The sequence below is a fragment of the Anomaloglossus baeobatrachus genome, assembly GCF_048569485.1.
Source record: "Anomaloglossus baeobatrachus isolate aAnoBae1 chromosome 5 unlocalized genomic scaffold, aAnoBae1.hap1 SUPER_5_unloc_17, whole genome shotgun sequence".
In the NCBI taxonomy this organism is placed as follows: Eukaryota; Metazoa; Chordata; class Amphibia; order Anura; family Aromobatidae; genus Anomaloglossus; species Anomaloglossus baeobatrachus.
Genome location: NW_027441792.1, coordinates 1,125,722 through 1,153,182, shown reverse-complemented (window position 1 = coordinate 1,153,182; position 27,461 = coordinate 1,125,722). Strand labels below are relative to the sequence as shown.

The window sequence follows — 27,461 nt, the reverse complement described above, 5'->3', positions numbered from 1 at the left end:
AGACACTGCTCTGTGCCCCCAACATCCAGGCTGAGACCCCAGAGCTATAACTAATGAGGAAACGCTGAATATTCTCCACCTCAGGGTCAGGATCCTCCGCTCTGCACAGAGGAGCACGAGCACTGCCGCTTCCCGCCCACAGATCTGCACGGCACTGAGAAAGCCCCGCCCCTTCCGGTGACATCATGATTTCATGAAATCACTCCTCCCCCTCAAAAAATCAACTCCGATCTAGCCTCTACCATATATCTAGTGTGCGGCTCTGCAGGTGGAGGTAGGTGCAGGGTATTATATATCTAGTGTGCGGCTCTGCAGGTGGAGGTAGGTGCAGGGTATTATATATCTAGTGTGCGGCTCTGCAGGTGGAGGTAGGTGCAGGGTATTATATATCTAGTGTGCGGCTCTGCAGGTGGAGGTAGGTGCAGGGTATTATATATCTAGTGTGCGGCTCTGCAGGTGGAGGTAGGTGCAGGGTATTATATATCTAGTGTGCGGCTCTGCAGGTGGAGGTAGGTGCAGGGCATTATATATCTAGTGTGCGGCTCTGCAGGTGGAGGTAGGTGCAGGGTATTATATATCTAGTGTGCGGCTCTGCAGGTGGAGGTAGGTGCAGGGTATTATATATCTAGTGTGCGGCTCTGCAGGAGGAGGTAGGTGCAGGGTATTATATATCTAGTGTGCGGCTCTGCAGGTGGAGGTAGGTGCAGGGTATTATATATCTAGTGTGCGGCTCTGCAGGTGGAGGTAGGTGCAGGGTATTATATATCTAGTGTGCGGCTCTGCAGGTGGAGGTAGGTGCAGGGTATTATATATCTAGTGTGCGGCTCTGCAGGTGGAGGTAGGTGCAGGGTATTATATATCTAGTGCGCGGCTCTGCAGGTGGAGGTAGGTGCAGGGTATTATATATCTAGTGTGCGGCTCTGCAGGTGGAGGTAGGTGCAGGGTATTATATATCTAGTGTGCGGCTCTGCAGGTGGAGGTAGGTGCAGGGTATTATATATCTAATGTGCGGCTCTGCAGGTGGAGGTAGGTGCAGGGTATTATATATCTGTGTGCGGCTCTGCAGGTGGAGGTAGGTGCAGGGTATTATATATCTAGTGTGCGGCTCTGCAGGTGGAGGTAGGTGCAGGGTATTATATATCTAGTGTCCGGCTCTGCAGGTGGAGGTAGGTGCAGGGTATTATATATCTAGTGTGCGGCTCTGCAGGTGGAGGTAGGTGCAGGGTATTATATATCTAGTGTGCGGCTCTGCAGGTGGAGGTAGGTGCAGGGTATTATATATCTAATGTGCGGCTCTGCAGGTGGAGGTAGGTGCAGGGTATTATATATCTAATGTGCGGCTCTGCAGGTGGAGGTAGGTGCAGGGTATTATATATCTAGTGTGCGGCTCTGCAGGTGGAGGTAGGTGCAGGGTATTATATATCTAGTGTGCGGCTCTGCAGGTGGAGGTAGGTGCAGGGTATTATATATCTAGTGTGCGGCTCTGCAGGTGGAGGTAGGTGCAGGGTTTTATATATCTAGTGTGCGGCTCTGCAGGTGGAGGTAGGTGCAGGGTATTATATATCTGTGTGCGGCTCTGCAGGTGGAGGTAGGTGCAGGGTATTATATATCTGTGTGCGGCTCTGCAGGTGGAGGTAGGTGCAGGGTATTATATATCTAGTGTGCGGCTCTGCAGGTGGAGGTAGGTGCAGGGTATTATATATCTAGTGTGCGGCTCTGCAGGTGGAGGTAGGTGCAGGGTATTATATATCTAGTGTCCGGCTCTGCAGGTGGAGGTAGGTGCAGGGTATTATATATCTAGTGTGCGGCTCTGCAGGTGGAGGTAGGTGCAGGGTATTATATATCTAGTGTGCGGCTCTGCAGGTGGAGGTAGGTGCAGGGTATTATATATCTAGTGTGCGGCTCTGCAGGTGGAGGTAGGTGCAGGGTATTATATATCTAATGTGCGGCTCTGCAGGTGGAGGTAGGTGCAGGGTATTATATATCTGTGTGCGGCTCTGCAGGTGGAGGTAGGTGCAGGGTATTATATATCTGTGTGCGGCTCTGCAGGTGGAGGTAGGTGCAGGGTATTATATATCTAGTGTGCGGCTCTGCAGGTGGAGGTAGGTGCAGGGTATTATATATCTGTGTGCGGCTCTGCAGGTGGAGGTAGGTGCAGGGTATTATATATCTAGTGTGCGGCTCTGCAGGTGGAGGTAGGTGCAGGGTATTATATATCTAGTGTGCGGCTCTGCAGGTGGAGGTAGGTGCAGGGTATTATATATGTAGTGTGCGGCTCTGCAGGTGGAGGTAGGTGCAGGGTATTATATATCTAGTGTGCGGCTCTGCAGGTGGAGGTAGGTGCAGGGTATTATATATCTAGTGTGCGGCTCTGCAGGTGGAGGTAGGTGCAGGGTATTATATATCTAATGTGCGGCTCTGCAGGTGGAGGTAGGTGCAGGGTATTATATATCTGTGTGCGGCTCTGCAGGTGGAGGTAGGTGCAGGGTATTATATATCTAGTGTGCGGCTCTGCAGGTGGAGGTAGGTGCAGGGTATTATATATCTAGTGTGCGGCTCTGCAGGTGGAGGTAGGTGCAGGGTATTATATATCTAGTGTGCGGCTCTGCAGGTGGAGGTAGGTGCAGGGTATTATATATCTGTGTGCGGCTCTGCAGGTGGAGGTAGGTGCAGGGTATTATATATCTGTGTGCGGCTCTGCAGGTGGAGGTAGGTGCAGGGTATTATATATCTAGTGTGCGGCTCTGCAGGTGGAGGTAGGTGCAGGGTATTATATATCTAGTGTGCGGCTCTGCAGGTGGAGGTAGGTGCAGGGTATTCTATATCTAGTGTGCGGCTCTGCAGGTGGAGGTGGGTGCAGGGTATTGTATATCTAGTGTGCGGCTCTGCAGGTGGAGGTAGGTGCAGGGTATTGTATATCTTGTGTGCGGCTCTGCAGGTGGAGGTAGGTGCAGGGTATTATATATCTAGTGTGCGGCTCTGCAGGTGGAGGTAGGTGCAGGGTATTGTATATCTTGTGTGCGGCTCTGCAGGTGGAGGTAGGTGCAGGGTATTGTATATCTAGTGTGCGGCTCTGCAGGTGGAGGTAGGTGCAGGGTATTATATATCTAGTGTGCGGCTCTGCAGGTGGAGGTAGGTGCAGGGTATTATATATCTGTGTGCGGCTCTGCAGGTGGAGGTAGGTGCAGGGTATTATATATCTAGTGTGCGGCTCTGCAGGTGGAGGTAGGTGCAGGGTATTATATATCTAGTGTGCGGCTCTGCAGGTGGAGGTAGGTGCAGGGTATTCTATATCTAGTGTGCGGCTCTGCAGGTGGAGGTAGGTGCAGGGTATAATATATCTAGTGTGCGGCTCTGCAGGTGGAGGTAGGTGCAGGGTATTATATATCTAGTGTGCGGCTCTGCAGGTGGAGGTAGGTGCAGGGTATTATATATCTAGTGTGCGGCTCTGCAGGTGGAGGTAGGTGCAGGGTATTATATATCTAGTGTGCGGCTCTGCAGGAGGAGGTAGGTGCAGGGTATTATATATCTAGTGTGCGGCTCTGCAGGTGGAGGTAGGTGCAGGGTATTATATATCTAGTGTGCGGCTCTGCAGGAGGAGGTAGGTGCAGGGTATTATATATCTAGTGTGCGGCTCTGCAGGTGGAGGTAGGTGCAGGGTATTATATATCTAGTGTGCGGCTCTGCAGGTGGAGGTAGGTGCAGGGTATTATATATCTAGTGTGCGGCTCTGCAGGTGGAGGTAGGTGCAGGGTATTATATATCTAGTGTGCGGCTCTGCAGGTGGAGGTAGGTGCAGGGTATTATATATCTAGTGTGCGGCTCTGCAGGTGGAGGTAGGTGCAGGGTATTATATATCTAGTGTGCGGCTCTGCAGGTGGAGGTAGGTGCAGGGTATTATATATCTAGTGTGCGGCTCTGCAGGTGGAGGTAGGTGCAGGGTATTATATATCTAGTGTGCGGCTCTGCAGGTGGAGGTAGGTGCAGGGTATTATATATCTAGTGTGCGGCTCTGCAGGTGGAGGTAGGTGCAGGGTATTATATATCTAGTGTGCGGCTCTGCAGGTGGAGGTAGGTGCAGGGTATTATATATCTAGTGTGCGGCTCTGCAGGTGGAGGTAGGTGCAGGGTATTATATATCTAGTGTGCGGCTCTGCAGGTGGAGGTAGGTGCAGGGTATTCTATATCTAGTGTGCGGCTCTGCAGGTGGAGGTAGGTGCAGGGTATTATATATCTAGTGTGCGGCTCTGCAGGTGGAGGTAGGTGCAGGGTATTATATATCTAGTGTGCGGCTCTGCAGGTGGAGGTAGGTGCAGGGTATTATATATCTAGTGTGCGGCTCTGCAGGTGGAGGTAGGTGCAGGGTATTATATATCTAGTGTGCGGCTCTGCAGGAGGAGGTAGGTGCAGGGTATTATATATCTAGTGTGCGGCTCTGCAGGTGGAGGTAGGTGCAGGGTATTATATATCTAGTGTGCGGCTCTGCAGGTGGAGGTAGGTGCAGGGTATTATATATCTAGTGTGCGGCTCTGCAGGAGGAGGTAGGTGCAGGGTATTATATATCTAGTGTGCGGCTCTGCAGGTGGAGGTAGGTGCAGGTTATTATATATCTAGTGTGCGGCTCTGCAGGTGGAGGTAGGTGCAGGGTATTATATATCTAGTGTGCGGCTCTGCAGGTGGAGGTAGGTGCAGGGTATTCTATATCTAGTGTGCGGCTCTGCAGGTGGAGGTAGGTGCAGGGTATTATATATCTAGTGTGCGGCTCTGCAGGTGGAGGTAGGTGCAGGGTATTCTATATCTAGTGTGCGGCTCTGCAGGTGGAGGTAGGTGCAGGGTATTATATATCTAGTGTGCGGCTCTGCAGGAGGAGGTAGGTGCAGGGTATTATATATCTAGTGTGCGGCTCTGCAGGTGGAGGTAGGTGCAGGGTATTATATATCTAGTGTGCGGCTCTGCAGGTGGAGGTAGGTGCAGGGTATTATATATCTAGTGTGCGGCTCTGCAGGAGGAGGTAGGTGCAGGGTATTATATATCTAGTGTGCGGCTCTGCAGGTGGAGGTAGGTGCAGGGTATTATATATCTAGTGTGCGGCTCTGCAGGTGGAGGTAGGTGCAGGGTATTATATATCTAGTGTGCGGCTCTGCAGGTGGAGGTAGGTGCAGGTTATTATATATCTAGTGTGCGGCTCTGCAGGTGGAGGTAGGTGCAGGGTATTATATATCTAGTGTGCGGCTCTGCAGGAGGAGGTAGGTGCAGGGTATTATATATCTAGTGTGCGGCTCTGCAGGTGGAGGTAGGTGCAGGTTATTATATATCTAGTGTGCGGCTCTGCAGGTGGAGGTAGGTGCAGGGTATTATATATCTAGTGTGCGGCTCTGCAGGAGGAGGTAGGTGCAGGGTATTATATATCTAGTGTGCGGCTCTGCAGGTGGAGGTAGGTGCAGGGTATTATATATCTAGTGTGCGGCTCTGCAGGTGGAGGTAGGTGCAGGGTATTATATATCTAGTGTGCGGCTCTGCAGGTGGAGGTAGGTGCAGGGTATTATATATCTAGTGTGCGGCTCTGCAGGTGGAGGTAGGTGCAGGGTATTATATATCTAGTGTGCGGCTCTGCAGGAGGAGGTAGGTGCAGGGTATTATATATCTAGTGTGCGGCTCTGCAGGTGGAGGTAGGTGCAGGGTATTATATATCTAGTGTGCGGCTCTGCAGGTGGAGGTAGGTGCAGCGTCTATTATTGTGGGATCATTTTCATATTGTTTTGTACATGCAGTTTAACCCCTTTACGACCGCTGTACGGAGTAAAACGTCAGTAGTGAAGGGCAGTTTTTATATATCGCCGTATTATAATGGCGGTAAGGTAACAGTGTATACCGCCCCCCAGCGTCGGATAATCTTCGGGGTGTCAGCTAGCAGGGGTAGCAAAGACCCTGGAGATCACGATTCGGGCTGTTTTTCCGCTCCCCGGTCACGTGGTCACCGGTATACACAGGAGAATCGTGATCACATTGCAGGACAAGGAAGGGTCGGTAAATAATGATTTATCTCCCCCTGATCACATGTCACATGAGAGATAAATGTCCTCCCTCGCTGCCCCAGTGTGGCAACGTGCCCCCACCCTCAGTCCACCTCCCTCTCATGATCACCTAACATGGCCATCACATGTGTTGCGCGCCGGCTGCACGCATCCTCCACTGATTTCTGCCTCAACTGTCATGTCCCCGGACACCTGACATATCAGATGAGGCAGTAAAGTCATCCCCGGTCCCAACAATACCTCTCTTGCAACGTTGATCCCCCGCCACTTCTCCTTCTCCTTGTCATCAGAAGAAATGTCAGCCGCATGCGCAGAGCAGCTCTCAGCCAGCTCTGCACACAGTGACACTGAGTTTACTGCAGCTCACACTGCCGTGCTGTGGACCGTGGGAGTGTGAGTGCAGTATTCTCAGGTCACTGCAGCCACACTGCTCACATGGAGTTCCTGCACCCCCAGAAAATGGAGGATACATTCACTGAGTGTGCCCCCCATATTTTGGAATGAGGATACTGCAGGTCACTCTGTTGGCTTGGGGTAGTGTGAGTGCAGTATTCTCAGGTCACTGCAGCCACACTACTCACATGGATTGCGGCTGTTCTTCCAGAAAATGGAGGATACGTTTACTGAGTGTGCCCCCATATTCTGGAAGGTACAGAATCATCGTGGGACCCCCAAAATAGATTGCAGTGGACCGAATTTTTTTTCTTTTCTGTAAATTGGTGAAAGAGAGAATGTATTGGGAAGTGCTTTTTCAAATATTTTTTTGTCATCTTCATTTTTTTTTTATTACTGACTAAGTTAGTGATGTCAGGTATCTGATAGACGCCGCGACATTACTAACCCCAGGGCTTGATGCCAGGTGACATTACACAGCTGGTATCTACCCCATATATTACGTTTTCCACTGCAGCAGACCAAGGAATAAGCTGGGGCGAAGCATCAGGATTGGAACATCTAATGGATGCGCCACTTCAAGGGCGGCTGCGGCCTGCTAATTTTTGACTGGAAAAGGCCAAATAACTATGAACCATCCCACCCTGAGAATACCAGACCCCAGCTGTTTGCTTTACCTTGGCTGGTAATCCAATTTGGGGGGGACCCCACATTTTTTGCTAATTATTTATTTATAAATAATTTAAAAAAACAGTGGCTGGTGATCCAATTTGGAGGTCACCCCACAAAGTGGAGCTGATAGGTGGGGTCTACAGGCTGCAGCTGTCTGCTTCACCCTAGCTGGCTATCAAAAATGGGGGAAACCCCTACGTTATTTTTTTTAAATTACTTATTTTTTGGCTAAATATAAGGCTAAACACCCTTTAGTGCCACATGAAAGTCACTAAACGGTGCCAGCTTAGAATATGCAGGGGGGTGGTACATTATATGTGTGTTACCTCTGTTTATTTATCCATCCACCCATCCACCCATACTTGCTTTTTAGCCTATGTGTCCACAATCAGTGTTTACAGCGTTTTGGACTCAGAGTGTTTTGGCTGCACGGGCATCTGCATTCTCCCATGGACAACACTCAGATCTCTGCAGGAGAGCTGGCACTGCATCCTAGACACAGTGTCGTCGGATCGTGGACACATAGTCTGAAAGTGAGAAATTTGCTACTTCAGCAACATTTCTGTGAACTACCTGTGGATTCAAAACACTTACTATACCCCTGACTAAAATCCTTGAGGGGTCTAGTTTCCAAAATGAGGTTACTTATTGGGGGTTTCTGCTGTTTAGGTACCTTATGGGCCCTACAAATGCGACATGGTGCCCGCAATCTATTTAAACTTTTCCAAAATTCAAATATTGCTATTTCCATTTTCCAAACAGAAGTTCTGACTACATGTGGGGTATCCCTGTGCTCATAAGAAATTAAATAACAAACCGTGGTGTGCACTTTTTGGTGTTACCACTTGAAAAAGTGAGAAATTTGGTGCTAAAGCAACATTTTTGTAAAAAAAACAATGCCATTTTCAATATGACGGCCTAATATTATCAAATTCTCTGAACTACCTATGGGGTCAAAATGCTCAATATACCCCTGGATAAAATACTTGAGGGGTCTAGTTTCTAGAATGGGGGTCACTTGTGGGAGGTTTCTGCTATTTAGGTAACTTAGGGGCCCTACAAATGCTACATGGGGCCCGCAATCTATTTCAACCAAATTTCTATACCAAAATTCAAATATTGCTCCTTCTGTTCCGGCTCCTCCCATTTGTCCAAAAAGAGGTTTCTGACCATATGTGGATATCACCGCGCTCAGAAGAACCTGGGGAATACGTTTTGAGGTCCAATTTGTTGTGTTATTTCTAAACGTGAATGAAATTGGAGCTAAAGCAACATTTTTAGGTAAAATTATCATTTTTTTTTCATTACACATCGCTTTAGCTCCTGTGAAGAACCTCAAGGGTTAATAAACATCTTGGATGTGGTTTTAAACACTTTGGGGGGTGCAGTTTTTAGAATGGGGTCACTTTTGGGTATTTTCTGTTACCTTGGCCTCTCAAAATCACTGCATCAAATGCAAATGTGATGTGGTCCCTAAAACACTGGTTTTGTACATTTTGTTGAAAAAAATGGGACATTTCTGATGAACTTTGACCCCTTCTAACTTCCTAACCCCAAAAAATGATTTTGTATCAAAACTTGTGCTGATGTAAAGTGACATGTGGGGAATGGGATTTATTAACTATTTTAGTTTAAGGGCAGAAAAATTAAAGGTCTGAAATTTGCGAAATTTTCCGATTTCTTCAAAAATAAAAGCAAAAATTATTGTCCTAAATTTATAACTGTCCTGAACTACAATATGGGAGGAAAAAACAATGTCAGAATCAGCGAAATCCGAGGAAGCTCCAGAGTTATCACCTCATAAAGTGACACTGGTCAGAATTACAAACAATGGCCGAGTCATTAAGTCCAAAACTGGCTTCATCCTTAAGGGGTTAAGGAGCTGAGATTTCTTTTTTTTTTTTCTTGTTCGAACAGTCAAGTAATTTTTGCGTCTTTTTTTCGTGCTTTGCTCGGCTTCATTTTCCTGTTTCTGTCGTCCTCTTTTGTTTATTTTTATGACGACGCTGAAGTTGGAATCTTATTATTTTTTTCTGTTTAGGGGGGCGGGTTTACAGGTTTTTAGCAACAAAAATAAAAACAATATAATCCACTGCAGTTCGGAGCCCAGATGTGAATACACTGAAAAGCAGCAACAAAAATTATAAAACTGGCACAAAAATCGGCGTCAGAGTGGGCACCGAAGGGTGTTATAGAAAGGGTTAAATAACTCCTCGCTGTATTTTACTTTACTATTGTAATTGTTTTACGTTTGTTGTTAAACCTGTAAAAAAAAAATCCAAATAAGAAACCAACTTCAGCATCGAGTTTTTATTGCTGATGTCGAGCGATACTGGTGGGAAAATAAGGGAAATGTCTGTTATTACCACATACCGAATTTTTTGGATTATAAGACACACTTTTCCTCCCAAAACTTTGGGAGGAAAATTAGGGGTGTTTCTTAAAATCCAAATATAGCTTACCGGGGGGAGGTAGAGGCAATGGTGTGCGCTGTGCTGCGGGCTGCGGTGCTCTGTGCGGCCAGTTGCGGGGCTCTGTGCAGCCTGCGGTAGCGGGCATCTGTAAGGCCACCGTCCGGCATCTGTGGGACCGGCGGTGGGCATCTCTATTGTCGGCAGCAGGCATCTGTGAGACCGGCATCTGTGTAGCAGACGATGGCGGGCATCTGGGCGGCCAAGGGCGGTGAGTACTTCAACTAATGGCGCCCAGAGTCGGTACATGCACAGATGGAGATCTCAGCTCAAGCTCTCATTAGCGCAGGCGCCAACTCCAGCCGCCATTTCTTTGAAGCCACAGCGCAGAGAAGAGCAGAGCCCGGTGTCCCAGGAAAGAGCAGAGCGCAGAGTTCCAGGACAGAGCAGCGCCGAAGCCCGCAGTGAGTATCTGGGTCCCCCTCTGCACCACCCGCAGCATAGCCTACTCCAGCACTGCCCCTGCCTCCTGTGACCACCGATGCCACCCCCCTCAGGTAAGACACCACCGTATTATAAACCGGACCCCATGGTTTTTTTTTTTCGTTTTTTACCTCGAAATTTGGGGTGTGTCTTATAATCCGGTGCGTCTTATAGAACAAAAAATACAGCTTATACCCTGCCCCCCGCAGTGACTGACAGCCGCTCAGCATTAGAACCTGCTTTCAGTCAGTGCCGAGAGCATACAACCACTGATCACTGTATACTGAGCAATGGCTAAAACTTCATCGGGGCCATCCCTATGACTGAAAGCCGGACACTGTCATATTATGTTTATGATCACATGTAAATATTTCTTAGCTATTTTGTAACACTTAATATCTTGTATATATGGCTGTTTTTTACCTGATTGGAGCTAATAAGATTTGGATTGACAGTGGTATCTTCCTATATTTCACACATTCTGGGGGGGTTAGTTCTGTATTTCATTATTTTTATTTTCATCTTCCTTCCCTTGTAACTGGGGCTCATATAATGACTCAGCGGTGACCATATCCTCTGTATATGGGGGAGGAAGCACCGTCAGCTCTTTCCACCCTGTTTCCTAGAAAATAAGACCAACTCAGAAAATAAGCCCTAGTAGGATTTTTGGGGCTTTTTTGAGTATACATAAAATATGAACCCTTGTTCTGTCCTACACGGGCCCTGAGGCCTCTGAAGCTTGACAGGCAGCTAAACCTTTTTCCACCATAGCCTAATAAGGAGACTTCTGCTTGTTTTTATTAAATGTTGCTAAATGTAGTTGGTGAATCTATGAACAGTGAGATATGTACAATCAGCACATGTATAATACAACAGGAAACGTACATACAGTAGCCTGACAATATACATACAAATATACAAGCAGCTTGAATCTAACTTAGTAAATGCAGAGAGAATCCAGAGCTGCAGATGGCAACAAATATAGATTTCCTTACCAGCAATGCTATCACAAGGGGGATAAAATGGAGACTGTCCTCAGTATGTGAGTAATTAGAAAATGGAGACTTCCTACCCAGAATGCACCGCAAAGGGGAGGAGAAAAGAGGCATGAAACACAAGTCTGGTGCTGATAAAGTTTGGTCACTAGAGGGAGCTAAAGTACAACCTAGTAAAAAAAAAATGTACAGCAAAACAAATAATAAAGAATGATTATTAAATGCAAAAGTCAGAACAGCCCTACTCCAAAACTAAACCCTACTTGTGGCTCCATAAGGAAATGTACAAGCAACTAAAAAAGTACACTACGACTTTTATTAAAGAAAGCAGGCACTCCCAAAAGAAATCTGACACCTCCTCCACGCCCCCAAAAAACAGACCCCAAACAATTACAGTTAGCAAGTAGCAATGGTGGATGGGCTCTCACACAGAGATCTGTATTGGTGTCAGGCCCTTTGCTGTTCCAGCTGCATTTCACCACAGAGCTGTATATACAGTGATAGAGAAGGCAGAGGCAGTAACCATCTGTGCCATCCTCTCCGTTGCTACGTTTGTTTGTTGCTGTGCTGCACTTTTATTTTTCCACCCACATTGTCGTATGAAGGATTGTTTTTTTGAAGATGACTCATAGTTTTCATTTTACCATAAAATGTGCTGGAACCCACTGACTGTTAAAAGTAAATAGGAACGGGACGTTGGTCCCCTGACGGAAGACTAGTGGTCTGACATTCTAGAACAGGTCCCTAAACTGGCGGTCTCTGAGTGCCAAAGGCTTTCTCAAATATATCTCATCCACAGGGTATATAAAACTCCCAGCCTATTATTCCGGATGGGACTTAGACCAAATGCACAATGTGTTAGATGTGGACAGGATGATGCCCATTTGATGCATGTTATGTGGGAGTGTGGACACATTGGTGATTTCTGGAAACAAACCCTGGGATTCATAGACCAAATATATCATATCACAATACAGCCGTCCCCTCGTTTATGTTTGTTGAGTTTGTGGGAGGGAGGAGTAGACCCGGACTCTCCAACAGCCCTGGGAATAGCCCGTATCCTGTATCAAGCAAGGAAGATACTGGCATACCATTGGTTAGATCCTCTACCACCAAACTTAAAAATAAATTAAATAACGTCATTAGATTGGAAAGGGGAGTTTATTTAAAAAGAAAAACACTGAGAAAGTTTTACAAAATTTGGCAGCCATGGATGGAGTCGCCGGGCCTCCGCTCTGGTGCAGGATGCAATGCTGGACCAGTTACTGTTGTGCTTGCAGTGAATGGAACGTTTGGGGAGTACAAGTTAAAACTAGTGTTTTACGTGGCGGAGTGTGTGACGCCCTGGGCAAGCCAGGGGTCGCAGGTCATAACACCACCACACCCTACATCCCAGTTAGGTACACCAAAGCTAACTTAAAATCCTTGTTGCCTTCCTCCAGGGGCTGATGTCCACATCAGGGGGTGGGCCAGGCAGTTGGCTCCGCCCACCGAGGAGTTCACAGCCCTGGAGGCGGGAAAACCAGAGAGATGAGTTTAGGAGGAGGAGGTAGAAGGAGGACCGTGAGGGTAGTGACAGAAAAAGAGAAAGTGACAGTTAAGACAGCCTGAAGTTGGTCCGGGTGTGTGCCCCGGACTGAGAGACAGCAAGGTCAGCAGACGGCGGAGGCTGCTTGGAGGTTGCCGAAAGGACCGCGGACGGGTGGTGGCCCGGCGGTACCGGAGCGGTATACGAAGAGAAGCCAGCACCATTGGCAGGGTCCTTTCGGATCCCGGCAAGGCTAGGAGTCGCCGTGAATTTGCCAAATCCGTCAGTGAAGGGGACCTCTGGGTCTCCCAACAACCAAGTCCCGATTGAAGGCAACAGTCCAACCGTTGGAGAGAGACACCGCCACCGCCAGGGCACCAGTTTCTCAGGGCCAGCGCCTGCGGGCAAAGTAGGGCTCCTCCGGCCCATATCCAAGCCGGGGAGCGGGTTACCGGTGGAAACCCATCGCTACCAACATCAACTTAGGTGCAGGAAAAGGGACCGTCACCGTCAACTACTGGGGAATAGCAACTGCAGCCGTCCGTGGGAACCGTCTTTCCAGCCGTGTGTTTTACCGAGAACTGTGTCATCATCTCAGGCTGAGTGAGTACCACAGTGCCGTGAGGCACAGCGCTGCCCCCGCGTCCCTGCACCCCTCCAAGCCCTGCATCACCCACTTCATCACTGGGCCCCGGGACAACTACCCCCCTACCCACGGAGGGGAGAACTAACAACTTTGCTGCTCCCTGTCACCGCTCCCGGGATCCCTATACAGAGCAGCGGTGGTGTCCACACAATCACCACAACCGTGGGTGGCGTCACGGACAATAAACAATCCCAAAAACCAATCCCCTTTTCACTCACGGGCGAGGAGCGCCGCTCGAGTCCCTGGGATCCGGCCCATCGCTCGAGCCACCGAGCAGCAGCAGAGGCCGCAGCAGCCGCAGCGGCAGCCGGACCCGAGCAGTGGGAGAGCGCGGCGTCCCCTCCTCCGCCCGCGACAACTGGACTTTGAGCGGCGCTGTGGGAGGGGCCGGAAGGGTGCGATTGATGACTAAACGGGGAGAGAGAGGCAAGCGGGTATGTAAATATGATGTGGAGCGACACGGCTAATGGAGGAGACTTTTCTATTAGACTGAGGCATTGTTGCATAATTTAAACTTTTGTTTATCTGTGGAGCCATGTTATATGTAGGCTCAATTTATATAACTGATCTAAGAATCCTTTTTCCTTGTTTTTTTTTATATACAGAGGAAGAACCTGATTTATAGACAACATATGTTTTTTCAATGTACGCTTTTACTAGTTATATATGATGCAATATATTTTCTCTGTATTGATTCTTAATTGTTTAATAAAAAAGATCTGATTTAAAAAAAATAAAATGTGCTGGAAATTAAGTAAAAATTCAGAGTACGGTGAAAAAAATGGTGCACACTACATCCGATCACACTGTTGTTACCCCCAGTGTGAGCCGATCAAACACTGCAAGTGGCTCACACCGGGCTGAGCACCGAGCGCACCCGAGCACAGCGATGCTCTCGAGAGTAGTTTGCATACGTAAAGCATCTGATCTCCGCACCTTCTTGGAAAAGTCTGAGTTCATATCGAACACTCAACTTCAGGTTCACTCATCTCTAGTGGTGAATAAAAATCACGTTTGTAAAACAAATCAGTTTGTATCGCCATTTTCCGACACCGGTAACATAATTCTTTTTGCGTCGATGGAGTTCAGTGAGGACTTGTTTTTTGCTTGATGAGCCGACATTTTCATTGACACCATTCTAGGTGCAATATGGATAATTGATCACTTTTCATTGTATTTATATTGCTATAAAAATAATGTGCTACTTTTATCGGTCGGTTTTACTACTTGCATAGCATGTTTCATGTTGAATATTTTTTTCCTACCCAAGAGATATTTTATCTCACTTATTATCTGCAGTATTTTATATATCGGCCAATATCCTTCCCATTCAGGTCCCTACAATATCGGATCCTCTCAGTGGAGATCTATATAAGAGAATTCTCCTGATTGCCCCGTGAAGGATGGATATGGACAGGGTCAAGATGGTGGAGAGGATATTACACCTCACCCTAGAGATCCTCTTCCGGCTTACTGGACAGGTGAGAGATTCTGATGACGTCACATTACATCATTCTTATCTATGGGAATAACAGATGGACAGAACTGGAGAGGTGAGGACTCTGGAAATGTCTGGAGTGAGATTTATTACTGTGTCTCTCCATAACCAGGATTACACAGTAGTGAAGAAGACCTCTAGTGAGCGCTGTCAGGCCCCTGTGTCTGAGGGATGGGGAAGACCCCTGAGCCCAATCACGGGGCCTCCACCTCACCCCCCGATACATGAGGACATCAATGACCAGAAGATCCTAGAACTCACCTACAAGATGATTGAGCTGCTGACTGGAGAGGTGACACTGCTGGGAATGCTGGGACATTATACAGTAACGCTATGAAGGGATCGGGGGTGACGGTATCATTGTATGTGTCAGGTTCCTATAAGGTGTCAGGACGTCTCCGTCTATTTGTCCATGGAGGAGTGGGAGTATTTAGAAGGACACAAAGATCTGTACAAGGACGTCATGATGGAGGTTCCCCGGACCCTCACATCACCAGGTAATAGACAGGACTAAATACACACGGCCTATAATTATCTGTATGTAAGGAATGAATTCAGTCCCTGTATGTGTCTCCTCCAGGTCTATCCAGTAAGAGGACAACACCAGAGAGATGTCCCCGTCCTCTTCTCCCACAGGACTGTAAACAAGAAGACCCCGATGTTCCTGAGGATGTGTTAACTCTAGTTCTATCCAGTAAGAGATATCTACTCATGTACTTTCTGCACTAATTTTGTGTTTACATCTTTAGGCTTTCTGCTCTGTTTTTGTTTTGTTTTTTCAACTGTACGGTCTTTCCTTCTGTTTGTTTCTAGTGCCTTCTCTCTGTCATTATGAAGGCAACTAAAAGACCTGCAGAGGGTTCATGAATACCCTGTTTCCCTGAAAATGAAACCTAGTCCAAAAATAAGATCTAGCACGATTTTATGGGATTTTTGAAGAATGCTTGAAATATAAGCCCTACTCCAAAAGTAAGCTCTAGTTACAGTCAGGGCCAGCGTTAGGAGTCAAACTGCACAAATTCTCAAGACCACACTTTCTTAGGGACCACATCAGTTGTATTCTGAGGTTCATTGTTTAAGGACCTTTGACTTCAAAGTCATGTGACATGATGTAACCAAAGGTCTCTTAAGAGCAAACTGGGCAATTGCTCAGGGCCCCCTTTCTCCTAGGGGCCCCAGTGTTTATTTGCCAATTATAGGACTGCTTAAGGACCTTTTTGACATTACGGCATATAATCAAAGGTCTCAATTGCAGGAGTCTAAAGCTGAAGAGGAGACAGGCTGGTGTGTCTGTGTGTGTTCACGCCAATTTTAACTAGCTTTGCAAAAATGGGCAGAGCTTGGCAGAAGAAGGGTGTGATGCCGTTTCTCTTATTTATAACAAACTGCGACGTTCCCTATGCCAGAAATCTAACTCCAGTCCCTGACGTCATTTTTCAGTGTACATCGCCGGTCTTGATGAATTGGAGCCCTAATGTTTATCTGCACAGACAGCAAGACCCTGCTACCTGCTTTGGTTACAAAGCCTAAGGATGGGTCATCAGCGTTATAGTCCCAGACAACCCAGTTAAATTTCCAGCATCTGTCTTTATTTTCGTCTTCAAAAAACCCCTCTTTGAATTTGTCTGTTGTGGATCAATGTTTCAAGGAGAGGTTTTCAGGTTTTGCCAACTGTCATGGCGGCGTCAGGATCTGTGGAAATTATAGATTCTGGTACTCTGCATGTTAACTTCTCTGATGTCTGTGAGCAGTGCAGGGAGACGCAGGCGTCGAATCACAGGCTTGGGCAGGCTAGCAAGAGTTATTCTCTGCTGGGCTGCTTGTTAATGTCTGTGATCACATGCTGTAGAGGAGAAATTATTGTTTGCTCCCGTTCTGTATATGATGGCTGGACTATTTCATTATTGCCAGCTATAGTTTACCTATACTGGTCTCGTGAGGTGATGTAATCAGGGCCGGCGTCAGCATCCAGCATACCCGGGCAAATGCCGGGGCCCTTGAGAGCTGGGGGGGTCCACTTGGCCTCTTCAGTTCTGCTGCCCCCGGGCCGAATTCCGGGGACCGCAGTCCTCGGCAGGAAACTGTGGCTGCCGTCCCTTTAAGGCGCGCAGACCACAGCGTTCGCTGCGTCCTCCTTCATCTGTGGGCGGAGCTACCGCACGGCGTCCTGCTCGGTCCCACAGATGAAGGAGGCGCAGTGCCAGCCAGCGACCCCCAGAACAGCGCTTCTCTCCGGCACTTTGTGGGCCTCTCCACCGTGACCTGAGCGGTATGTGGGACACCCTCCCCCCCCCACTCGATCTGTATGTGCCCTACCCGCTACCCGATTTATGGGCCCCGGTGAACTGTATGGGCTTCTGCCCCACCCGATCTATGCCCTGCCCCCCTTACCCTCCCCGAAGCCGTATGTGCTGGCCCCCGGAGCCGCGTGTGTGGGCCCTGCAGAGCAAGGTGTATGTCTGTATGTATGTATGTATGTATGTATGTATGTATGTATATATGCAGCAGAGCAGTATGTGTGTGTCTGTCTGTCTGTCTGTATGTATGTACAGTCATATGAAAAAGTTTGGGCACCCCTATTAATGTTAACCTTTTTTCTTTATAACAATTTGGGTTTTTGCAACAGCTATTTCAGTTTCATATATCTAATAACTGATGGACTGCGTAATATTTCTGGATTGAAATGAGGTTTATTGTACTAACAGAAAATGTGCAATCCGCATTTAAACAAAATTTGAACGGTGCAAAAGTATGGGGACCCTTATCAATTTCTTGATTTGAACACTCCTAACTACTTTTTACTGACTTACTAAAGCACTGAATTGGTTTTGTAACCTCATTGAGCTTTGAACTTCATAGACAGGTGTATCCAATCATGAGAAAAGGTATTTAAGGTGGCCACTTGCAAGTTGTTCTCCTATTTGAATCTCCTATGAAGAGTGGCATCATGGGCTCCTCAAAACAACTCTCAAATGATCTGAAAACAAAGATTATTCCACATAGTTGTTCAAGGGAAGGATACAAAAAGTTGTCTCAGAGATTTAAACTGTTATTTTCCACTGTGAGGAACATAGTAAGTAAATGGAAGAACACAGGTACAGTTCTTGTTAAGCCCAGAAGTGGCAGGCCAAGAAAAATATCAGGCAGAGAAGAAGAATGGTGAGAACAGTCAAGGACAATCCACAGACCACCTCCAAAGACCTGCAGCATCATCTTGCTGCAGATGGTGTCAATGTGCATCGGTCAACAATACAGCGCACTTTGCACAAGGAGAAGCTGTATGGGAGAGTGATGTGAAAGAAGCCGTTTATGCAAGCACGCCACAAACAAAGTCGCCTGAGGTATGCAAAAACACATCTGGACAAGCCAGTTACATCTTGGAAGAAGGTCCTGTGGACTGATGAAACAAAGATTGAGTTGTTTGGTCATACAAAAAGGCGTTATGGAGGCAAAAAACCACGGCATTCCAAGAAAAGCACTTGCTACCCACAGTAAAATTTGGTGGAGGTTCCATCATGCTTTGGGGCTGTGTGGCCAATGCCCGCAATGGGCATCTTGTTAAAGTTGAGGGTCACATGGATTCAACTCAGTATCAGCAGATTCTTGACAATCGTGCAAGAATCAGTGACGAAGTTGAAGTTACGCAGGGGATGGATATTTCAGCAAGACAATGATTCAAAACACTGCTCCAAATCTACTCAGGCATTCATGCAGAGGAACAATTGCAATGTTCTGGAATGGCCATCCCAGTCCCCAGACCTGAATATCATTGAAAATCTGTGGGATGATTTGAAGCGTGCTGTCCATGCTCGGTAACCATCAAACTTAACTAAACTAGAATTCTTTTGTAAATAGAAATGGTCAAATATACCTTCATCCAGGATCCAGGAACTCATTAACACTAGAACTACTGAGGTAGTCATTTTGACTACTTTGCACTATGTATTTCTCCTCTGTGACTACGAGTCCAGTAGTTCTAGTGTTAAAAACTACAGGAAGCGATTAGAGGCTGTTATTTTTGCAAAAGGAGGATCTACAAAATATTAATGTCACTTTTATGTTAAGGTGCCCATACTTTTGCGCCGGTCAAATTTTGTTTAAATACGGATTGCACATTTTCTGTTAGTACAATAAACCTCATTTCAATCCAGAAATATTACATCAGTTATTAGATATATGAAACTGAAATAACTGTTGCAAAAACCAAAATTGTTATAAAGAAAAAAGGTTAACATTAATAGGGGTGCCCAAACTTTTTCATATGACTGTATGTATGATGCAGAGCAGTATGTGTGTCTTTCTGTGTATATGTATGCAGCAAAGCAGTATGTGTGTGTGTCTGTCCGTATGTATTTATGCAGCAGAGCAGTATGTGTGTGTCTGTATGTATGCATGTATGCAGCAGCAGTGTGTGTGTGTCTGTCCGTATGTATGCAGCAGAGCAGTATGTGTGTGTCTGTATGTATGCAGCAGCAGTGTGTGTCTGTCCGTATGTATGTATGCAGCAGAGCAGTATGTGTGTGTCTGTATGTAGCTGCAGTGTTTGTATGTCTGTCCGTATGTATGTATGCAGCAGAAAAGTGTGTGTCTGTCTGTATGTCTGTATGCAGCAGAGCAGTGTGTGTATGTATGCAGCAGAGCAGTGTGTGTCTCTGTATGTATGCAGCAGAGCTGTGCGTGTGTCTGTATGCATGTATGATATGTATCTATGTATGTCAGTGTATATGAATGTATAGATTTGTCTGTTTTATATGTATTTTTGTGAGTTTGTCTTTAAATATGTATATGTACGTGTACGTATGTGTGTGTCTGCGTTGTTATGGGGCCCACTGGGACTCTTCCACCCAGGGCCCACAAAAACCTGGAGCCGGCCCTGGTTGTAATCCTGACTTACCGGTGGTTGTTGTGCATTATTACAGTGAGCTGTTGTGGTGTTAACCCTTGTTGTCTTTTTGTTGCTGCCTTTCTGCTCTTGCTTTTCTCCTTAGTCTCTCACTGTTTATTTCTGTGAGTTTGCAATGTGTCCCATCTGTCTTACTCTATATTTCCATCATACTCCTTCCCCTTAGTCAGGAGACTAGTAAGGCATGGGACTCCAGCAGCTCCATCTTCAGGGGTAATCCATAGGTTAAGAATAGCTTAGGGTTCCCTATAATGAGGGACAGTATAGGAGCCCCCTGTTCCTCATTATCCTGGAGTCACTTGTTGACAATCAATCAGATTATTTACTATAGCACATTCCAGAGAACTGGTGCTAGGAATGGGAGATCTCAATTACCGAAGATGTAACTCTTAGATGTCGAAACTGGACAACAAATTCAGAATAATGTGTTTCCTAATTTAATTTCTGGTACTTTCAAAATAATATCATTAAATAATAACATTTTGTTTATTTTTTAGCAGATGACTGTATCGGGAGTTCAGATGGAAATCTAATATCTTCAGAATTTAAAACAGATGATGAAAGTATCACACATGCTACATATGAAGAGCATGCTGCTGTCCCAGATATACCTCCAGTCCTTCTTCGGAAATCTCTATCATCTGACCTTTTCAAACAAGACCAAAATTCAGATTTATCACAGAATTGTGAAAATAAAAGTTACAGAAGGGATTTGGAACATGAAACAGCTCCTACAAGGGAGAAACCATTTTCATGTTCAAAGTGTAGGAAATGTTTTATTCAGAAATCAAACCTTACGAGACATCAGAAAATTCACACAGGGGAGAAACCATTTTCATGTTCAGAATGTGGTAAATGTTTTAGTCAGAAATCACATCTTGTTACACATCAGACAATTCACACAGGGGAGAAGCCATTTACATGTTCAGAATGTGGGAAATGTTTTAATTGGAAATCGAATTTTGTTACGCATCAAAGAATTCACACAGGGGAGAAGCCATTTTCATGTTCAGAATGTGGGAAATGTTTTATTTGGAAATCGGATCTTGTTGACCATCAAAGAATTCACACAGGGGAGAAGCCCTTTTCATGTTTAGAATGTGGGAAATGTTTTATTCAGAGATCACATCTTGTTACACATCAGAAAACTCACACAGGGGAGAAGCCCTTTTCATGTTCAGATTGTGGGAAATGTTTTATTCAGAAATCAGATCTTGTTGAGCATCAAAGAATTCACACAGGGGAGAAGCCATTTTCATGTTCAGAATGTGGTAAATGTTTTATTCAGAGATCACATCTTGTCACACATCAGAAAAATCACACAGGGGAGAAGCCATTTTCATGTTCAGAGTGTGGAAAATGTTTTATTCGGAAATCAGATCTTGTTGGGCATCAAAGATGTCACACAAGGGAGAAGCCATTTTCATATTCAGAACATGGGAAATGTTTTATTCAGAAATAAGATCTTGTTAGGCATGAAAGATCTCACACAGGGGAGAAGACATTTTCATGTTCAGAATGTGGGAAATGTATTATTCAGAGATCACATCTTGTTATATATCAGAAAAATCACACAGGGGAGAAGCCATATTCATGCTCAGAGTGTGGGAAATGTTTTAATTGGAAATCAGAACTTGTTGTGCATCAAAATCTCACACAGGAGAGAAGCCATTTTCATGCCCAGAATGCGGTAAATGCTTTATATGAAATTAAGTCTTGTTCACCATCAAAAATATCACACAAATTAAACCATTTTTATGTTCTGAATATGGAAAATGTTATTCTCATAAATCAGATCTTGTTAAACATGTGAAGAAGCCACATAGGGAAGGAACCTTTTTCATGTTGTGAATAATTGAAATGTTTAACTGGTAAATCAACTCTTGCGGACATCAGAAAACCAACAGAGCGGAGCAGCCATTTTTGCTTTCAGAATTTGCCAAATGTTTTTAAGACTAATCAGGTCCTGTTGTCAGATGAGTCACACAGGAGAAGCCATCATGATGTACCATAATTCAAAGGGTTTTATAAAAAAAATTGGTTACGATTGCTCAAGTAAGAATTGATGAGGGAAAGAACCATTTTCTCTCTTTTTAAACATCGTATTTTTGGGCCCATAAGACACACCTAGATTTTGAAGGCAGAATATAGGGAAAAAGATTGACGCAAAAAATGTAGTCATGAAGCACTGTTAAGGAGGGTGATCTGCTGCTGACACTGTTACGGGGATAAAATGACCCAATTCTGTACTAATATCCCCCATCCTGGTCCCCTTCCAGGTATATGTGTCTCCCATCCTTGTGTATATGTCCTTCATCCTCGTATATATGTTGCCAATCTTTATCCCATCCTGGTATATATGATCCCCATCCTGGTATATATGTCCCTTGTCCTAGTATATATGTCCTCATCCTTGTATATATGGCCCTCAACTTGGGCCCATTCTGGTATATATTTCCCCATCACGCTGCACACATAAGAAAATAAATGAATATACTCAACATCCCTACGGTCTTCATGTGCACGTTGTTCTCTTGTGATGCGGCAAGTGATTTCAGCATGTAAACGGCGCAGCGCATGACATTACTGCCATGTGCCCCTAGTTACATGCGGACGTCAGCTACCGGAATATTCACTGCTCCCCACGCTAACAATACCGCCCACCTTTTGGTTGGCGCTGGCTTCATTGCCTAGAGGTGGGCGGGATTATGGCGTGGGGAGCAGTGAATATTCATTTTCTTTTTTTAGCTGGCACACTGTTAGCCTTTTTGAGAGCCTTTAGGAACATTCATGAAATGTTTTGATACTGGATTATATTTAGATAATTCACTAATCTTAGGTTGTCCACTGCTTTATTTACTAAAAAGCGCAGCCCCAGATTGGAGATAGGAACTCTGAAGTTTATCACATTGTATATAATTGCATTTCAAAACTTGTTGTTTTGTTAATAAATACTTGTAATATATATATTCTTCATGCTTAGCTTTCTCTATTGTTTAGATGTGATGATTTTGCCTCCGGACCTCTGTAGTTGAGGCAGAGCTGTAGGTATTGCTCACAAAAATAGTAAGGGGAGAATTGAATTGCACTGCATCCTAGATATGTGGACGTTGTAAAGACGCTCTGGTCCCAATTCTTCAAAACTTTTGTGGCAAAAAAAATTGTCACTAAGTTCTGAAAAATTCCAAAAATTTGGAAAGTTGTGCCAGCAATTTGCGGCTCTTGGCATTTTCACTCCAAAATTGGCAGAGTTTGGGTGGGACGGAGATGTGACACCACAACTTCTTTGATTTATGACGAGCTGTGGCATTCCCTATGCCAGAAATCTCACTTCAGTCCCTGAAGAGAGTAATATTTCTAGCATGGCACAAGGAGGCACATGCCACTCATCAAACGCTCCAGATTCATGAAGAGGCATGGACCACTTAATGAATCAGAAGTGGCCCACTCATAAATTTGGCCCTTTATTTTAAAAAATGATCCCTTTATAAAGGATAATTGTTGTAATAAACAAAGGAAGGATTTTACATGTCTGATATCCAAGTGGTTATTTTTTAATGCGGCTACTCACAAATAGAGATAAGTGCACCTGTTGAAGTTCGGGTTCGGCTTTTTCAGCCGGACTTTAGATAAAGTTCTGTTCGGGAACCGGACTTGACCAGAACCCTATTGGAAGTCACTGATTGGGCAGTTTGGGTCTCCGCCCACATGCAACCGACCATAAAGAGAGCATTTCCAATTTTTTTTTCCTTTACACAATACATCCTATAATGATGGTTTTATCCCCCATGAAATCGATTCAAACACTGCAAGCAGCTAGCACTATGCTGAGCACCGCGTGTACCCGAGCACAGCGATGCTAGATGAAGTGGTTATGATACATAAAGCACCCGAACTCCGAACTCTAACACTGATTTTTTGTATAAAGTCTGTATTTGGTACAATCCCCGAACTTTACTATTTAGGTTCATTTGCCTCTGTCCACAAACCTTTATTACAGTTCAGATTATGGGTTTAGAAGAGACCAGAACTGAAAGGGGTCTATCTCTTGGTGGAGAGCAAGTAACATTTATCATACCTATGCTGGAGTTTTGTGAATTTAATTGGATTCGGTCACTAAGTGTTTACTACTTAATTAAAAATCAGAATAATGTAAAGACAGTGTTACGCTATGAACGGTGAAGTAGCAAGCGAACGGCGAAAGGGAAAGAAACCATGTGCCTAGGGAACGGGGAGATGGTAACCTCTGACTAAGAAAAACCAAAAGAGAAAAACTCCTAAAATGTATACCTTTATTAATTAATTATTAAAATTTATCAATATAAAACAAAATTGCTTTTACGTAGTTTTTATATAAAAACACAAATATTAAGTGCGTGTAGAGAGGTGATAGATCCGATTCGTGGGAGCAGTGTTTATTATTTTCTATTCTCAAGGTAGGAACAACTTAAATAGTTGCACTTCTTACTCCAAATAGTTCTTATGGGGAGATGGGGGATACACTATCTATCCCTCCCTGTCCCCTACCTACCAGCGGAGGTGCACCATACGTTATTGGGTACCCCCCGCTCCACGTCGTCACTCCCTATTTTCTCCCTGCAGCTTATCAGTTGCAACCGGGAGACCCGCCACCAAGAAAATAGTGCAAATAGTTACAAAGCTGTTCAGCTGTACATAAAATATGTGCCAGCCATATTATAAATATTACAGAAATTCATGCAAATAGTCACAAAGCTATCCAGCCGTACAACAATGTGTGCCAGCCGTATTATAAATATTACATATATCTCAGACCAATGAAAAATTGTAATCTTTATGTAAATCCAAATTCCCAGCAGGGATAACTTATCTGCCAGGATCATCCGATAATCTATCCCGTAATCCCGACGCGTTTCCCCCCTATATATTTTTTCTTAGGGGTTCATCAGGGGAATAACTGATCCGAGGTTTCTTTCTATAAAAGATATAAATATATCTCTGACACAATGCATTTCTAAATTCTTGTAGTCACAGTAGGTTCTCAAAAAAGTGCCATTTGGAATTATTATATATTGGGGGAACATACCTGGAGGACCAAATAGATGTCCGTAATCACAGCATGGCAAAAAGGCCCATAATAGGGTCCAAAAACCGATGTGTAGTCACTGGCTGCATTCAGAATCTGCAGGTCCCAAAGTGTCGGCTGCCATGTGGTGCCCCCTCCCCTATCCATCCCAGTCCTTTATATGGATGAACTTCTAAAAGTTCCCGGCTCCCAGATATCACCCCGGAAATGATCAGCTATGTCATTTCCGTTTCCGTTCCATGGAGTCGCATTGCTGCGCACCATGGAAACCGGCCGGAAGTTATCTTAAGGTCATTTCCGCATCTGTGCAGTGTCGTGCGTTCCACAAATGCAGAACCGGAAGTCACTAAGCACGCCGCTTCCGTATATGCGCAGTGCAATGTGGTTCACAGTGCCGGACCGGAAGTGACTGTTTACATCACTTCCGGCAAACGAAATCCTCCAAACCTTCCCAGTCTGCCCATTCTGCATATGATATCGTCATCCACAGGCATGCGCAATGAACACATCACGGAGCTTTGTGGATGATATCTATCCCGTGTATACTCATACCATTCCGTATATGTTACAGCAGGACAGTCTTTCCACATATAGCTCCCAGAATTAGGACTATAGCTCGCTGTGGTTTAAAAAACAGGGCAAAAAACATATATGTATATAGGGAGGCGTCTTATTTAAAGGAAAACTCCCTATACTGTGGAGGATGGAGTACCCCAAAATCTGTGGACCTCCTTCTGTCAGCACTTTTAGGTATTGCACCCTGTGATTATACAAGGCCATATAAGTTTCTACCAGTGGCAATTTAATAGGTTAATGTTACCCAGCCAGAAACCATATCTTAATCCTGGTCTAATTGACCACAGGTCCATACAAGGTTTTCTAAGGGATGGAGGCTACTCTTAGGGTACCTTCACACTTAGCGATGCAGCAGCGATCCGACCAGCGATCTGACCTGGTCAGGATCGCTGCTGCATCGCTACATGGTCGCTGGTGAGCTGTCAAACAGGCAGATCTCACCAGCGACCAGTGAACAGCCCCCAGCCAGCAGCGACGTGCAAGCGACGCTGCGCTTGCACGGAGCCGCCGTCTGGAAGCTGCGGAGACTGGTAACTAAGGTAAACATCGGGTATGGTTACCCGATGTTTACATTAGTTACCAGTGTGAGCAGGGAGCAGGGAGCCGCGCACACTGAGCGCTGGCTCCTTGCTCTCCTAGCTACAGTACACATCGGGTTAATTAACCCGATGTGTAATGCAGCTACATGTGCAGAGAGCAGGGAGCCGCGCACACTGAGCGCTGGCTCCTTGCTCTCCTAGCTGCTGTACACATCGGGTTAATTAACCCGATGTGTACAGCAGCTACATGTGCAGAGAGCCGGAGCCGGCAGCACAGGCAGCGTGAGAGCTGCAGAGGCTGGTAACTAAGGTAAATATCGAGTAACCACCTTGGTTACCCGATGTTTATCTTGGATACAGCTTACCTCAGCTGTCAGACGCCGGCTCCTGCTCCCTGCTCGCTTCATTTGTCGCTCTCTTGCTGTCACACACAGCGATCTGTGTGTCACAGCAGGAGAGCGGCTTTGAAGAAAACGAACCAGGGCTGTGTGTAACGAGCAGCGATCTCGCAGCAGGGGCCAGATCGCTGCTCAGTGTCACACACAGCGAGATCGCTAATGATGTCACTGCTGCGTCACAAAAAGCGTGACTCAGCAGCGATCTCGGCAGCGAGCTCGCTGTGTGTGAAGCACCCCTTAAAGAGAACCTTTGATCTAAATGCACACAAGATAATTAGATAGATATAACCCTGATCGGGAATATATCCCGTCAGGGAAAAGGAACTTGGCTAAATTATTTATGTAATACCTCTCAGGCCCAGCATACCCTAATAAGAAGAAGGGGGTGGCCCACCTAAACGCCTCTAAATGAAACTAATAAAACTGAGAACCTCATTAAGTCCCTTTGGACTGACTGTATCAAGTAGAAAAGTCCACCGTGCCTCTCTTTGTAGTATTTTGATATCCCAGTTGCCCTTCCTGATTGGCATGGGGACCACTTCAATTCCCTGAAATCGTATACTTTTTGGGTCTCCTTGGTGACATGTATTGACGTGTCTCGCTATGGGTATATCTCGTTTATGCGAGATATCCCCCAGATGTTCCCCTATGCGGACACGTAATTGGCGTCTTGTCTTTCCAATATAACTGAGCGGACATGTACACGTGCACCTATACACTACACCCTCAGTCCGGCAATTGACAAAATCCCTAATGTGAAAAACTCTTCCTGATTGGTGATTCATAAAGGTTTTGTTTTGATCAATGAAAGGGCAAAATTTACAAGACCCACACCTAAAAGTCCCGTGGGGCTTCCTTTCCAACCATGTGCCTGATGATTTTTCTGCCACGTAGTGGCTATGTACTACATGGTCTTTAATGGTCTTCCCTTTTCTATACGTAATACTCGGGTAGGGTGTAATACAGTCACTAATGTCGGGGTCTGATCTTAGTATCCCCCAATGCCGTCTCAGAATGTGCATGATTTTAATGTTCTCATCATCATAGGAGCCAATCAGTCTGGTAATCTGCTGTTGTTCATGTTTGGGGTTAGTAGTTAGTAATGTCGCCCTCTTTTTCCCCCAAGCAGACTCAAAAGCTGTTTTTAGTACTTGTTCAGGGTACCCGCTTTCCCTAAAGTTATCTCTCAGATCCCTTGATTTCTGTTGAAAATCATGTAAAGAGGAGCAGTTCCTCCTAAACCGGAGAAACTGCCCCTTAGGGATCCCCCTCCGTAGGGTCTCGGGATGATGGCTCTCCCATCTGAGCAAGCTATTAGT

General features: G+C 45.6%; 1 protein-coding gene across 2 annotated transcripts; it reads left to right on the top strand.

Moving 5' to 3' along the window:
• Nucleotides 1-214: 214 nt before the first annotated feature.
• LOC142258906 (oocyte zinc finger protein XlCOF7.1-like) lies at nt 215-23,774 on the top strand. 2 transcript variants are annotated; one of them, XM_075331466.1, is made up of 6 exons: nt 215-274; nt 14,498-14,644; nt 14,774-14,953; nt 15,035-15,158; nt 15,242-15,355; nt 20,065-23,774. In XM_075331466.1, exons 2-6 carry the CDS (start codon nt 14,567-14,569, stop codon nt 21,024-21,026), a joined length of 1,458 nt encoding a protein of 485 aa, XP_075187581.1. In that variant the 5' UTR covers nt 215-274; nt 14,498-14,566; the 3' UTR covers nt 21,027-23,774. The 2 variants fall into 2 exon arrangements, with proteins under 2 accessions (XP_075187581.1, XP_075187580.1); XM_075331465.1 differs by having other exon boundaries at nt 20,062-23,774.
• The last annotated feature ends 3,687 nt before the right edge of the window (nt 23,775-27,461 follow it).

Coding starts and splice junctions, on each gene's coding strand:
- LOC142258906 (XM_075331465.1), top strand. CDS start 14,567: ATGGATATGGACAGGGTCAAGATGGTGGAGAGGATATTACACCTCACC. Junction 14,954..15,034: donor TTGAGCTGCTGACTGGAGAG/GTGACACTGCTG, acceptor TGTATGTGTCAG/GTTCCTATAAGGTGTCAGGA. Junction 15,159..15,241: donor CCGGACCCTCACATCACCAG/GTAATAGACAGG, acceptor TGTCTCCTCCAG/GTCTATCCAGTAAGAGGACA.